The following is a 15,494-nucleotide window of genomic DNA, read 5'->3' as shown; positions in this document are numbered from 1 at the left end:
GCTAACTTTGTGCCTTTAGTGTCACATCTAGAACGAACCGACAGATAAAGAACTGCATCATTTGCAGTTAATCCTACTGAATTTTGAATGGGATCAGCTTTGAATGAAGCTCTTGAAGTAAACTTCATTTCATTACAGAGGTCATGGAATTGAACTTGTATCGATTGTTATGCCCTTATCTTATTGTTGGCTGTTGATTTTGTTTGGTTTGGATATTTTGCATCTTATGATAAGCTAAAAATGGGTGTTTGGATACATAACTTCTTAGTAACTTGGCTGCAGGCTAGATCCTTGCCCACACCCACAGTCTTTCAGCGTGCACTTTTTTTCTTTCCAGTGCTTTGTACCCATCTTTTCCTTGCATGTACCTCCTGCATGTCAGAGAGCTTCATCTTTGGTTGTTAACTGTGCCCAGATCTTCTCTCCCTGATGCCAGCAGCAGCCTCCTCACCACATCTGTCTGGCTGTTTGGTGTTTTGCAGCGTCTTGCACGGAAAATAACCAGATGTGCTTAGTTGATTAATGGGCTGGGGGGCTCATCTGTGTGCTCTGCACAACGCAAAGCATAATTCAGCGCTTAGCAAGAAATAAGCACTGGTAAATCCACTATGTCTGACATCCAGATCCTGGCTTCTGCTCAGATCCTTACGGGCTGTGCAACACTAGAAGAAACCGGCTGATTTTCCTTGGGGAGGAATCCTACACAGAAATAGAGCTGGCAGCCTTCGGCCCCCTCCCACCCCGGTATAGGTCAGAGGTGTACTTGGGACACTCTCCACCTGGCCGAAAGCTGAGGGGCTTGAACTTCTGCAGATCTTTGTGTAGAGCGGGTGAAGCGGAGCGGAGCCTCTGCAGGACAGGGGAGCTGTGCAAGTGCAGGCAGCAAGGTGGCGGTGGTGGAGGAGCGGCGTCTGGGTACGAGTGAGTTAGGGGCTGGGGTACAAAGCCAGAAATAATGCCAGTGTGAGGGTTTAGGTGTCTGTTAACAGAAGGGACATCTTTGCTTCTGAATTTGTCTCTGACTTAGAGCCAGCTTCCATTTTATGGCACTGTTAACTTCTCTCTTTTCTGAACCTTTTAGTATCCAAAGCTCCTATGGTTTGGGTTTTTTTGTTTTTTAAGGAAATAAAGTCAATTAAGCCAACCTTGCCACGTTACCTTCCAGACAGGTTTTTCCCCCGATGTGACAGAACCCTCTGCCTAGTCTGGCCAGCGGTTCATAGAGACCTTTGCTGAGCCGAAGCGTGATTGTGATGGTTCGGCGCTGCCATTGGCGCTGCAGCCCCGCAGTGGATGTGCTCGTATGTTGGCTGCCGGGCTACCACACAAACAAATGACCTGCTTTCTTTCTGGCTCTGTCACCGATTGCCGTGTCCTGCGCCAGCCCTTTAACCTCTCACTTGCCTGCCTTGTTCCATCTCTTTGAAAGGGTGGGAGGTAGGAACTGTGTTTACCCATCGTTACGAAATCCAGGACTGGAAGTGCTGTGTCTTGTACAGGCAATGCTGCAGAGGGCATTGAGCAGCCACCGAGTACTAACAGCTTTTGGTCACTGCTGACTTGGGCTGAATTCAGCCCGATGACCTAGACGCAAGAGGCCACGTATCCTATTACTGAACCCTTCAGCCATCTTGTCACTCGTCTATAATTACATGAGACATATGGGGTGAAGTGGAGTTTGGGGCGTTTTAGTTTCATATGTGTGTTTAGAAAAGTTCTCTCACTGCTCTAACTAGTATGTTCTGGTAAGACAGACTGTGGGCTGACATGCTGTTTTTTTTCCTTTTTAGTTTGCAGTGTTGATGTGGGTATTCACTTATGTTGGTGCCTTGTTTAATGGTCTGACATTACTGATTCTGGGTAAGTGTTCTAAATAGTGTTAAAAGGCTGGCATACAAAATAACTCTGGAAAAGCACTGAAGTCTGCTCAATACTGTGAGGCTGTTCCTGTGTTCTTGAGAGTGTAGCAAGATGTTACTGTTTTGTGTCCTTTTTCTAGGATGTTGATAACACTGCAGAACAGATCATTTTGAACTGCATTGTTGAATTCTTTGAGGTTGCTGATTTTCCAAACATTGTGTCATTTAAAAGCATGTTCTGTTGTGCTTGTCCCTGTCAGGGTTAGCATTACTTGAATGGCTGTATTGTGACTTTGGAGGAGGTACAAAATTGGCTCTGGGCATGTCCCACTGCAGATAGTTTTATTTCTTGTATCCCAGAGCAGGCTGCCTTCAGGTGTCAGAAACCAACTGACGCTGGCAGAAGCCTAAGTGTCCTTTTTGAAGAATTGGCATAACCCACAGTGAAAAAGTGATCTGTGACCAGACTTACTGTACTGTTAATGAGACCTGGAGAACTTCTCCTTAATAGGGATTATTTAAATTGCGGGCCAACGATTTTTGTGTGTGGCTTAGTTACTTCTTTTTTCTGGTACCTTTTTGAAAGAGATGTCAAGGCCTGGAAACTAGTCTTTGTTTTACCTGAACACCATCCCTCTTGCCAGTATTTATGCCTTTGTGCTCTTTTCCAGCTTTGATTTCACTCTTCAGTGTTCCTGTTATTTATGAGAGACATCAGGTAAGCATTTAATATGATTCATTAAAAGCTGCATAAAATCAGCTATGTTGACGTAAAAACACAAGTGAATAAAACTAAAATTCATTTCAATCTTCTAAAAATCTTGAAAGCCTTTAAAAGATGGGCCTTTAACTAGGAGTCAGTGCTAGGGCCAAGAGAATCGAGTTCACTTTGGAGTCCAGACTGCGTGTGCTTTCCCTTCCTCCTCTCTGGTGGAAGTCTAAGAAGGCTTCCCCAGCAAAGTTATGAAAAGGGCCTGATTAACCTGGAGGCCTCTCTCCTCTGATCCAGATTTGGTCAGGACTAAAGCAGCAGTAGGCACGGTACGTTAATGCTGACGTAAGTAACTTTTAAAACAATTTCCGAAGAAACCTCTTTGAAGCTGATATTCAGGATTCACGTCCTGAAGCCCTGGCAAAAAGAGGAGGTGGGAGATGCTTGGCACAGACAGTCCCGTGCTTCTCCTGTGGAGAGACTAATGTAAAGGAAAGAGGCAAGAAGGAGCCAAACTAAAAAGCATATGATTAAACTATAGCCGAGCTTGGGCAGGGACTGTCTTCAGCAGGTCATAGCACAGGAGGGGGGGAAGCCAGCTCTGGCTTAGCAGTTCCTTCTCCCCTTTCAAAAACAACGCTGCTCATGGAGGCCAGCCTGGGACTTAGGAAGGGAGGAAGAAAGGCACAGAGCAGATGGCGGAGCCTCTTGGGCTCTTCTCCGAGCTCCTAGGAAAGAACAAAGTATTCTGCAGTGAAAGGGAATCCTGTAGGTCTGAGGAAAGACGAGGGACAATTTTTGTGGCTTAACCCGGGCTCCTCAATCCTCTTGAGGAGCTGAAGGCTGCTCTCTGAAGGCGTAAGCTGTTTAACAGGCCCAGCCCACCTAAGCAGCTTTCTTTCTGCACGGTGCCCAGAGGACCCGACCGCCCCTCACCAAGGGCCTGGGTTGTGCAGCTGCAAGACAAGGCAGGGGGAAAGGCAAGTAGTGACCAGTTTGATGGAACATGCAGAAGCCAGGGATCAATTTATTTGGGTACTGACCCACTGTTCCCTGCTCTTGTGTGCGTTCCCAGAGGCAAACACCAGCGTGTGCTGTGGCCGAAGTTGCGGGGGCTCTGGCATCAAACTGGGATGTAAATCTTCTGTCAGGAGTCATTCGTGTAAGGCTGTTTGTTTGTAAGAGGTGGTCTGTAACATGTGTCATCTTCCATTTCAGGCCCAAATTGACCATTATTTGGGACTTGTGAACAAGAACGTCAAAGATGCGATGGCTAAGTAAGCGAGTTGTTTGTTTGGGTTTGGTTTTTTTTTTTATTTCACTTCATAAAGACTATTTATGGTTCTTGGTATCTGTGGTACTCCTGTACATACCAAATGCATTACATGCACTAGTCCTGGGAGGAGAAAGAAGTCCTTTGTTTGAGTTTGGAATGGTTGTGAAATCAGCTCCTTTCTTGCTGATGCTGTTGTTAAGTTGATCCTGTATTATTTCTAATAGAACTCTGTGTATTTGAAACCATTAGTGAAACCTGAGGCACTCAGCAGTTGCAATTGAGGGGTGAATGAAGAATTTAGTGGTTCCATTGGTTTCTGAGTGTAATAATTCTGTGCTGCTGTGATAATAATTTTCACATGTTGCTGTTTTTAAGACTATGTTTACACCTACTTTTTTGTTGTTTGTTACTCAAATGCTGTTCTTTTTCCTCTCCTTTTCTCTTGCAGGATCCAAGCAAAGATCCCTGGCTTGAAGCGCAAAACTGAATAAAAAGCCTGAAGCAACTTATTGATAGGAAGTTCATCTTTTAAGGGGGAAAAAAATACTCATTTGGATTTACATGGGGAGGGTCAGGGAATAGCAAAACCCTTGACATTGCAGTGCAATTTCACAGATCTTTATTTTTTAGCAACGCAGTGTTTGAGGAAAAATAACTGTTTTGACTGCCATGTGTTTCATCATCTTAAGTATTGTACGCTGCTATGTATGGATCTAAAACTAATCATCTTTCTTTATCCTGTGTGCAGCACTGGCTAATACAAAAGATTTGAGAAAGCTGTACATTTTGCTTCATCAGAGGTAGTCCCTGCTGCGTTCCAGAAGAGGTAGTGCAGGTGGAGCGGAGGATAACACTTCCCAGTTTGTGCACTGTGTATGGTCTGTGTAGATTGATGCAGATTTTCTAAACTGAGATGTTTTAGAAGAATATACCATTTTAGCAAGTTTTGAAAAATCTTGCCTTTTTGGTATGAGTATAGCTGTATTGTGATTTTATTGTTTTATCAATTGCCAATATATATATATATATATGTGTTTCACAAAGCTTAGATCTTTCAGCTGCTCCACAGTGCTTCATACTTCAGAGAATTGACTGATTTCTGGACTAGCTCCATAGCACACAAGCTTGAAAAACTAAAATGTCTCTGTAAACACTAGCATCTGTTTAAAAAAAAAAAGAGAAATGAACAAAGGAACCTCTACATGTATTAAAAGAAAATTACAGCATACACTTTGTTGCACAAACGTACCGTAGTTGATTTTGAGCAAATAATTCTACAGTCTCTCAAACTCTGATAATCTGTGGACCGAATATCTAATGCTGCAAATGTCATTTGGAAACTTAAAACCTTGTTATGCAAGAAATGATAAATGAAAATTTATACACTTGCAGTTTAAGCTGTATTGAACTAAGTCTGTGGAATGCATTGTGAAATGTAAAAAAAGAAAACCAACAAAAAAGCAAAAAAAAAAAACCCAAACAAAAACCCCAAGTATCAATAAAGCTTATAGACATAAAATAATATCGGTATTTTGCTTTCTTGAGGCAAGTTTAATATATTTGTGTTTATTTTGTTTAAGTTAAGTTCATCGTGATTAAATATCCATTGTACATGGTGGTGGAAATAGTTTGTCAGACATATAGCGATGTGAGTAGATGGATTTTTCACGATACCTTTTCTTCCCGTATGTGCAGTGTGAAGCAGTTTGTTCAGTTCCAGTTACAGATTTGATGTCCCACGTAGCTGTGTCGGCTGGTGATGCTCAGTTCAGCGCGTAGTTCTTGTAGCGCAGACTGTTGCCTGCAGGGAGGAGGTCTCCATGCTGAAGGCCCCTGCTGTTACCACTGCCAGCTGTGCCAACAGCTTGGTGACAGGGGGTGATGGTGTCAGGTGCCACTTAAGTAAGTGCTGTGACTTGGTTATCGAAAATTGTGAAAGGTGGTATTTTAGATTCTGCTAAATGAAGTGAAGATTCTTCGTTTCTTTTATATGTATGATGCCATGTTCTAGTTGGAAGGAAACTGTAAAGCAAGTCCCCATAGTCTTTTCAGATCAACTTGTTGAATCTGATTTAAGAGCTGGACATTGAAAACTTGTACCCAAATTTATTTGAGACACAAATTTTAAATTGGTGGCATCTTGACCATTGAAAAATAAATTCATGCACTAATATTTTAGTTTACAGTATAATACAGCATTACTTCTGAACATTTTATACATAAAGCCAAACCATATAAACATACAACTTGCAAGTGTTCTCCTGACAGACACTATTGCTTTAAGATATTTTTCACATCACTATTGATTAATTCATTCTGCCACACGACTGGTTTTATTTGGGATACAATCAATGTGAAAGGAAGGCAAACATTACAACATCAGCAAAGAAGGTACTCACTGATGTCACCACCTAACATGATTTACATTATTTGATCAAGAAGGTTTCTTTAAAAAAAAGACTGCATAGGGACTCTTATTGTGTATCTGACAAACTGATCTTCTGTGTAGTAATATAAGGCATTAATAAATTCAGTTTTAAAAAAAGGTGATTCTTTGAGGTTGCTGAAGCACTTTTGTGTGTTAAATGTACGTTGATCCACTCCTTTAATTGGATAGTTGTTGCATCGAACAACAGCTCCCTTTTTATGCAGTGGGCATCAGAAGTGGATTGGCAGGAAGCTTCCACAGATCAGAATTGTAATTTCCTGAACTGGGACTAAAGCACTATTTAACATTTCTTTTCAAAGACTAAGTCTAAATGTTTTATGTTGGCCTTTATTTCTTTAAATTAACAAACAGTCTTTTTAAAAGAAGGGTAATTACAAAATATGGATGTTGATCCACACCAGAAATCTCAAAAATATTTTGCTTTGACATTGCCCACAGTTTGTGTTCCTTTCTAAACAGTTTTGTTGGAAAAAGCTGAACTTTTGTTTCTCAGATTCCACTGTCCCTGGCTCTAGTTTTTGGTTTTGACAAAATATTCATTAACAAACGTTGAAGGGCTTTACTGGCCTGCTGTAGACATCTGCTCAGGGTCTCCACTTCCACGTGGAGGCAAGTCTCCCTCCTTTCATCTTGGCTGCCTGCTGCCCCACAATCCCACAGCCCAATCACAGATGAGGGGGCTGCACAGGGTGCAGGAGAAGCGATGGTGGGGAGAGGAGTCCAAATTTAGCAAGGATTATGCTTTCCTTAAGGACAGGTAAATTTTTTCTGGTACCAGAGTGATTTATGTCTTGTAAGCAGTGTGAGACTAGCTGCCTGCTCCAGGGTACACGCAGTCCCTGCTACTGCTGTACCAGGTGTTCCTTTGGCTGTCTTCAGGGAGCCCTTCCAGAATGGGAGGAATTGGAAATAATAGCAATTCTTGGAGGCCTTCAGACTGCTTCTTAAATACACTAGATGGCCACTGCAAGTAGTTAACTATAAAGCACATGTTCCCATAAGCAGGTCTAGAGTGCAGGAACACTTGGGAAGCAACTTCCTCAATCATCATATTAAAATTTCTTTAACCAAGTCTCTCCCCCTCTACTCACAGTTTGAGTTGTTAAGCTTCAACTTCCGGCTGCAGTCAAGCTACTATCACAAACCAATTGTGAACAGCTTATCAAGAGGTGTAATGCCATCGGGAATTTGTCCTTAGAACAGCACATAGCTTCTTGCTGTTGGAAACATTTTGGAATTCACTTATGAAGGTATTAAAAACCAAAGCGGAAAACAGGGATAATGTAAGTAAGTACACAGCTGGAAAAGGTGTTAATGGTTAGCCCTCCTCTATGAAAGTTATAGCACCGTATGTTGAAAGCAATTGGTGGGAGGCAAGACTGTAGCCCATACTACTAGAAAATTATTCAAAGGCACTTCATGGATAGAAAATTTTGCCAAATATATATATATATATTTAAAAATAAAATGGACTTAAAAAAATGATACTTTGCTCCTTGGATTACTGAAAGCTGAAGTGTGAACCCCAGCATGCTTATTAAAAGCTTGCAGTTTTACTCTGCACCAAATTTGAGTTTTAAGCAGGTGGTGTAAAAACACCAACTTCCTTGAACAAATGTTCAAGCCATACATTTTGAAATTGCGCAAATTAAAGGGCCCAGCGTTTTCTCAGTGCGCTCCCTTTTCAGACATGGTTTGAATAACAACACACTATTAGGCAAAAGCAGCTCCGTGAGTGAACTGTTCATCACTTTGGCCTACCCGGGCTACAAAAGGATTCCCTTTCAAACTTCAGCTTCCTTCTCAAGGCTATTGGTCTTTCAAATGCGAGATGACATTCACATTTGGTAAATTTGTATGAGAAATCTGAAAATGTGTAATCCATGCAGCATCGTACGGAAATTACAGCAGCCGAAGGGGTAGAGGCATTCATGGCTGTCCAGTCCAGAGCAGTCACTTGTTGGTGGCAGTAGCAGCAGCAAGAGAGTCTCCTTTCAAAGGCATCGCCACACAAATACACTGCAAAGAAATTAATGGAGAGCGTAAGTTAATTTTCTGAGTAACTTCATGACAGCCTCCAGCATATCATACCAAGAGGGACAGGCTGTGTTAAATACATACATGTCTATAAATGTAGATTTGCCAGCAAGGCACCAAGTAAAGCAACATTAAACTCTGGAGTTAATTGACAAAATACCAGCACTCGAATGCACTTCCCTTTCTCAGAATAGAGTTAAAGTGTGGTAACTAACTTGTGCGTGTGTGTTAGTGAAGGCCTGGAGGCTGGAAATGCCATTATTTTTACTCTGTATAGTTACACTTTGAATCAAGAAATCCTCGTCATAACTATACTGTCAGAATTAAGGCAGCTGATAGGCTTTTCTGAGTTTATGTAACTTCCAGGCTGCAGGGTGAGAATTGAGGTAAATGCAGCCTTGTTCCTATGCAGCCACTTTTTGATCTGACAGAGCTTCCTGCTCTCCCACTGTGCAACCCCCTTTTCAAAGAAAAACTCTTCTTCCCTCTCCACCCCCCCGCCCCCTTCTTTTTCTTTTTTGCCCCAAAGTAGAAAATGAAAATATCTACTGGGGGCGTGGATGGGGGTGGTCCTTTATTTCCAGCATGATTGCACAAAGGGCTGTGAATGCTACATTTGAAGAATTTATTAATCTGCAGTGAGAGGAGAGCTAAGTTGACTGCAGGGTGTTGAACAAACCAAACATAAGGCCAGTATCTATGCTGCAGGCTTACTGAGGGGAGCCTAGTGTCAGTATTTAGTTTGCTGCTGCTGGAAAAGATGCGCAGTCTCATTCGCTGGCAAAAATGACTCAATCCTGCAGTCTCTGGCTTGTATTTTTCCTGCTGAGTAAGCAGTTATAAATACTTGGTTCTCGAATGCAGCTTCCCGATACTTGCTCCTGTGAGAATTTGTGCCCTTTCATTTCCTACCTTGTTGCTTTTCAGTTTTTCTAGTTCTATGTTTTGCTGTTTAAAAAGTCCCTTACAGTTTGTGTTTAACCATGTTTAGTTTTTATTCCTCACCTTTCTGCTCCCTGTTTTGCTAGTCAGTAGCGTCCTCTCTGAGCAGTACTGGCAGCTCAAATAGCCTTGGGAAGGAGGGGGATCCGGCAGGAATCACATGTGCGCGCGCGCACACTCACACACAGAGGCTATCTTTTTTTTTTTTTTTTTTTTTACTGGAAAAAAAAAAACCCAAAACACCCCAACACAAACTTAAGGCACCTTTTGAGAAGCCTCCTGTTAATTTGAAATGTCTTTCTAAATCAGTCTATCCTATACAGCTGGAATTCCTGTTGTAGACTTTGCTGGGCAGGAGCTATTCAGTTATTTTTGTGTGACTGACACCCTCACCAGCTGTCTTTGTCTGATCTAAATGTTCTTCAGACACACCAAGTGGTTCCTGTGCCAGCAGCTGGGGCTCCTTCAGCTACTTCTTGGCACCCAAAGTCTCGCAGGTCGGTGCTGACCCATGCAGCCACAGGTATGGTCTGCCTCGTCTGCCCTCTCACAGGGAAGGGAGGCAAGCCAAGGAGCCACAAGCAGATGCATGGTAAACACGGAAACCCAAATGCAAGATGTTTTACCCAGCAGAGATGACCTTGTGAATGGCGCCAAGGTGGCGGGAGCGAACGTGGTGCAAGTGACCATAAAATAACAGCAATTCCAGAGTAAGAAAACCAAGCTAAAGTGCTCACGCATCAGCAGGCGTCAATGAATGCAGAGCGGGCTGAAAAAGGTGTTAAATGCATTGCTGTGGGTTTCGCATAGAAGGGTACACACAAAATTTTTGATCATCTTAAAAATAAGTAAGCAGTTACCTGCAGTCGTCTCCTCCTGTACTTATAACGTACTTGTCATCATGAGAAAAGCGTATGTTGGTGACGTGCGCAGAGTGCCCAAAATACCGCTTGTGTTTGGCCTATTGGAAAAAAAGAACAGAAGCTCAGGAATTGGTACAGGAGCATTAGAGACTGGCAAAGTTGCCGCGTGAGTGTAGACAAAATCACACCCCCAGCAGTACTGGCATCTTCCAGCCCACAGTAATCCCAGCTCAGCACCTGATCCTGTGTGTTGCGTCCTCCCTGGTTGCTGGTCAGCAGCTACCTGTCACCTGCGGGCTGCTCGCCTGGGGACAGCCGTTCTGCACAGCTAACTCTCACGCTCCTGCAGCCAGCACTGGCTGGGAGCTGCCTGGAGATGACCTGTTGGACCATGCAGTTCGGATGCCTTAAAATCAATCGTACGCTAAGGAGTTTGAACGTGGGGAAACACAAGCTGTTTAGATTAAAATAAAATATCCACTTACAAATTTTTCTGTGCACGGGAAATCAAACAGTTTCACCAGACCAAAGTCATCTCCTGTGACTATATTTAGCCCAGCATGGGTCACACACGCACAATTGACATCTGCTTTATCTGCATTTCGTGGCCAAATTCCAATGACTTCATCTCCAAGAATGCTGTTCCAAAACCAAGTTAAAAAAATAGCGTTAGATCATAAGATGTTGCACTGAATGCAATCTCAGAAAGCATCACAGGAACATACCTTTTTTTGTGCAACTCTTAAACTATCCATAAATCCTGAGGTTTATGTCCTGTGAAACCACTCACATCATTTTATACAAGCAGCTTGTAGAGCTATGGCCTTCTCCTTTCCTTATGGACATATATGTACCCTCCCATGGTGATTTTTTGACAGCGGCATTCTCTTCTCTTAGCCATAAGCTCTTGAATGAGGGGATGCTTGTTTGTAAAACAGCTGTTCTTCCCTTAGTTTAAGTTCCTTTATAATCATTCCTATTTACCCACGTATTAACTGTCAGATGCGTCTGCCCCACTCCCACAATCTGTCAAGAGTCCTTAGAAATGAGTAATCTGGGGCAGATTTTTATGCGTGGTTGCTTGATAGCAGAGCAGTAAGAGGAGGATTCTCACTCGCCTTCTCCTGAAAACCTGCCTGTATTATCCCCCACTTGTTATGGTCAGATCTGCTTTTGGCTGGTTCCACTTTCTACAGCACACAGAGCACAGCTGTAGTTTTGTAATTATGTTGGGAGGGTCCTACCTAAATCCATGTCAGTAAATATATTTTAATGATACCCAGAACTCCTTCCTTAATACAATCAGCTCATGTTTCAGTGCCTCCTAGGCTGCCTGTGTTTCCTGATGTGGGATAAGATAGCACCTATGCCAGCATGCCAATCAAAGTGAAGCTTCAAGTGGTACAGAGACATGTACGTCACTGTTGGGAAGCCTGGGATGAACGGCAACAAGCCACCATGGATGCATGACAGCCCTTGGTATTACTACAGTAATAATTACTACAGACACCAACCAGCTACAACTGTGTATAAAAAACTAAGTATGTAAGATAGAGTTTTAGGAAAGGGGAGCGTGTATGCTTTCTCTCACAGGTTTGCCAAACCCTGGGGAGAGTTCAAGCATTTGGTTTACACAATCTGATCGTATGATCTGATCTTACTTCTGTATTACACCTATCCCCAATCAGGCAGAACTTTGTTCTTTAGTTTTTTACCTCGTCCATGTGGCCCATGTGATCTTTTCTATTAATGCAGGATCTGTTATTTGCTTTCCTAGTGGTACCTCGTGAACTTGACGCTTATAGGCACCAGTTGATACCTGAAAATAGGAAAGGAAAAAGTTAGTAACTTTGCTATAAATATGACATTTTCCGTATTTATAAGATTTCCAGCAGTAATAGTCTCAACAGGTTTTGTCAGGAAATAACCGCCTAGGATAACATTTCTCTTTTTCTCCTAATTAGCTAGAATCCATTGTATGCAATATGAAGTAATAAAAATGTTACAGGATGATAATTGAATGAGGTGTTCATATGCATACTGCATAGCTGAGAGATTTCCTTTTCGTGATATACTCTCTGGTTTATCTCAACCCAATTTTACTAAATCAGAAAAATTTCAAAAGGAAACCTCACATATTCATTCAGCTATTGTATGCATCCCATCCCAGGGAAAAGGAGAAAGACAACTGTTTCTATATTGTTATAATCCACAGTTTCTTTCTCAGTGTTGTACCCGTTCCCTTGAAACATTCTCATGTTTTGCCTCTAGCACGCTAATAATCCTGTAAGGGAACTGAGCCATGTTGTTACAGTCAGAGATGCAGAACCCAGGGGGAAGACCCAAGTATTTAGAAAGAAAGGAAGGAAGATCCTAAAGACAATCTGAGCTATCTGGGCTACCTCAGAAGATTTAGGAGCACCTTGAAGGTCAGGACAACTTTGGAAAGCCTCCTTCAGCCTTTCTTACCTCCATCTTGTTATTATGTCTGATAACAAGTCAGTCACAATAAATACAAATAAACACGGGTCCAGCAGAGACATACCTGAATGTACCTGCTGTCTGCAGAAAAATCCATCTGTATGACAAAACTTGCAATGTCTTTGCAGTAGCCTATTCGGTTTAGGGTTGTACCTTGAGTGAGATCATAAAAATCTACAGTATGTTCTTGTGAACCCACTGCCAAAAACCTGTTATCTGGGCTGATCCTAAACAATAAAACACAGAATGGGGATATAAATTAGTCTTTCTGTGCCAGATTTTCTTTTGCTTCTCATGTTAACACAAGAGAACAAATTTCTTTTGCTGGAAAACAAGAAAAACCTTCTATCAATAGCAAGATTGAATCCAAACCAAACCTTGATGCATAATAGATGAGGAAGATTGAGGATATTGTATGTAGTTAACTGATGTTAATATTGCACTTGAGTAAAGTGCACAGCACAATGTGCAAAGTAACTTGAATCCTCTGTGAGAAAGCAACAGGAATTGCAACTTTAAAATGTACTATAGTATTAATTCCCATGAACATAGCTTCACAGTGTACAAATTACTGGCTATATTCAAGTGGATATAACTGAATTGGGGGGTGTGTGTGTGTGTGTGTGTGTGTGTGTAGTTTTTGCTAAGACGTATAAGCTTTAGCTATACATAAATATAAGCTTTAGGTATGTGTAAAGCCACCAGTCAGCTAGTAAACGCACTTCATGATTTTGTGCAGGTTTCAACAAATATGGAGTTACAACAAATCTGGAAATCAACTTGGAACTTGATGGACTTTTTCTTGAGTAAGGGCTGCATATTTAGAGAACTTCAGTTGAAATTTCTGACATACCTGATATCCTGAATTGCAGACTTCCTGTCTCGCTTTTTGCCCCAGACCTTAAGGCTGTTTACAAGTAAAATAACAAATTCTCCATTCTTCATGCCAATCACAACCATTTCACCATCAGGACTATATGCGGCACATCTCGCTGGATGACCTAGATTCACTTTGTTCAGCAGTTTCTGTATTAACAAAAGCAATAGTCTCATACCCCCCCTGGAGCAAACTACCAAGCAAATGGAAAACTTCCAAACACAAAGTGTAAAAGTCACTTATTAAAAACAAATTGTCTATAGTTTCCTCTAAAAATAAATCTGAAATTTCACATTAAAAAAAAAAAAAAAAAAAAAATCACATCCCACCAGGCAGATCTCACAAAACAGACTTCAAAATATAGATGTAATTCAGATGAGAGTTTCGTGTTTGCATCTATCTTGTTGCAGAGTGACTTCAAGTTTTACACCAGAAAGAATACTATTTAGCAGAAAAGGCTGAAAAAGCCGTTTCCTATTTTGGTTGAAAGGTGATTTTGATAGCTTCTACAACTGCTGATCAGGGTAGGTTTTTTCCATTTGATTTGCTATGTGAAAACATACTAGAATGCTCTTGCATTTTCACTTATTTAACTACATAATATATTCATTTTCCATATTAAAAGTTATCCCTGCTAGCTCAGGTAACTACCTTTTGAAAAGGTTTATGTAGGCTAGCATAAGCAGAAACCTTTCTGTTATTTTTTAAAAATGTTTTATTTATTTGTTATTTTTAAAAAACTGTTGTTAGGCAATTTGACTTGGGGAAAAAAAATCCTGAACTACACATATGCAACATGTTCAGTTCTAAAGAAGGGCTCTAAAAAGGAGGGAGCCATGCTTGCAGGTAAGGCAGGCTTATTGTCAGGGTCTGTGTATTAATCAGTGACAAGACAACCTGTGTCACCCAGTCTGTCAGCAGGGAATTAAAATGCTTCCTCAATACACGCCAGCCTGTACTTTTAGATCAAAATAAGCAATACGCAACAAAAGGCACTCCATTGGTACGAATGCTTTTAAATAACTGCATTTCTCTGCAAACTGCTTGCTTTTGGAAAGAGCAGCATGCTACCTCACAAAGGACTGACTTTTTTGACATCGCCACCATAGCAGGAAAACAAAAGAACCACACTGAAACAGAAGAGAAACACTGTTCTCTTTCCATGGCTGCTTGAAGGTGCACATGTAGCTGGCACATTGTACAATTGGAAAAATGCATGGTTGTATAAAATGATCATTTCTAATCACACACTTAGTGATACTCACTTTGTCACACAGGTCCCAGATTCTTGCTGTTCCATCGTTACTTGCAGAGATAAATATGTCTTTTGAGGGGTGGGTTGCTAAGCCCCAAATTTCCCCTTCCATGTGACAATCAATCAACAAGTTTGAAGCAGCATTCTTTTCTCCTACTTCAAGGATTTCTCCATCTTTTGTTCCCACTAAAATTTTCCCCTATTTGTAGCCGAAAAAAAGGATGGGAGATGGGTTGTCAGTATAACAGAAAGAATATACCAATAGCAGTAAAGTACCGATGTATTGCAGAAATACCTGTGATAACTCATTCCGATTTATACTGCTTGTTCATGAAGCATCTTAAAACCAGGAGACTAAAACACTGACACTTTCACATCTCGAGATCACGTTCTGGTGTTACTGCTGAGTGACTGCAGTGGATTTCCATCTTACCATTAAAGGATTTTAATTCAGATCAAAGTGTTTACAGACAAGTTGGCAAAGCATGATTCTCATACCTCCGAGGTAACTAAATATAATATTTGGGCAATAATAAAAAAAGGCAAAACAGGGTTTTAGGCTCAGTTAGGCTGTTTAAGAGCACCTTGTGTCTACTCTAGCCATACTGTCATCATCTAAACTGCAAGAGCTTCCTTGGCAAATACTTGGAAAAATCATAAATAGATACCATTTGGCATTGGTTAATGGTGACTGCATTAGAAATATAAACCAACATTCCTCAGTGGTGGTGTTATCAAGAGCA

General features: G+C 41.4%; 2 protein-coding genes across 9 annotated transcripts in view; one reads left to right on the top strand and one right to left on the bottom strand.

The window, feature by feature from the left end:
* Nucleotides 1-5,369, top strand: part of RTN4 (reticulon 4) — a 48,190-nt gene extending 42,821 nt beyond the window's left edge. For all 5 annotated transcript variants that reach the window (XM_049801615.1, XM_049801620.1, XM_049801617.1 and 2 more), the window contains 4 exons: nt 1,791-1,860; nt 2,531-2,577; nt 3,790-3,848; nt 4,296-5,369. In XM_049801615.1, the coding sequence (XP_049657572.1) occupies nt 1,791-1,860; nt 2,531-2,577; nt 3,790-3,848; nt 4,296-4,338 (219 nt within the window). In that variant the 3' untranslated portion in view covers nt 4,339-5,369. The remainder of the gene's footprint in view (nt 1-1,790; nt 1,861-2,530; nt 2,578-3,789; nt 3,849-4,295) is intronic.
* Nucleotides 5,370-7,311: 1,942 nt separating this feature from the next.
* EML6 (EMAP like 6) overlaps nt 7,312-15,494 on the bottom strand; it is a 119,972-nt gene continuing 111,789 nt past the window's right edge. For all 4 annotated transcript variants that reach the window (XM_049801609.1, XM_049801611.1, XM_049801610.1 and 1 more), the window contains 7 exons: nt 14,762-14,950; nt 13,473-13,645; nt 12,684-12,846; nt 11,854-11,957; nt 10,624-10,777; nt 10,136-10,236; nt 7,312-8,315 (listed from right to left, as the gene is read on the bottom strand). In XM_049801609.1, coding sequence (XP_049657566.1) covers nt 8,291-8,315; nt 10,136-10,236; nt 10,624-10,777; nt 11,854-11,957; nt 12,684-12,846; nt 13,473-13,645; nt 14,762-14,950 — 909 coding nt within the window. In that variant the 3' untranslated portion in view covers nt 7,312-8,290. The remainder of the gene's footprint in view (nt 8,316-10,135; nt 10,237-10,623; nt 10,778-11,853; nt 11,958-12,683; nt 12,847-13,472; nt 13,646-14,761; nt 14,951-15,494) is intronic.

The sequence above is a fragment of the Accipiter gentilis genome, chromosome 5 (assembly GCF_929443795.1).
Source record: "Accipiter gentilis chromosome 5, bAccGen1.1, whole genome shotgun sequence".
Classification (NCBI taxonomy): domain Eukaryota; kingdom Metazoa; phylum Chordata; class Aves; order Accipitriformes; family Accipitridae; genus Astur; species Astur gentilis.
This window is presented reverse-complemented; position numbering and strand designations above follow the sequence as displayed.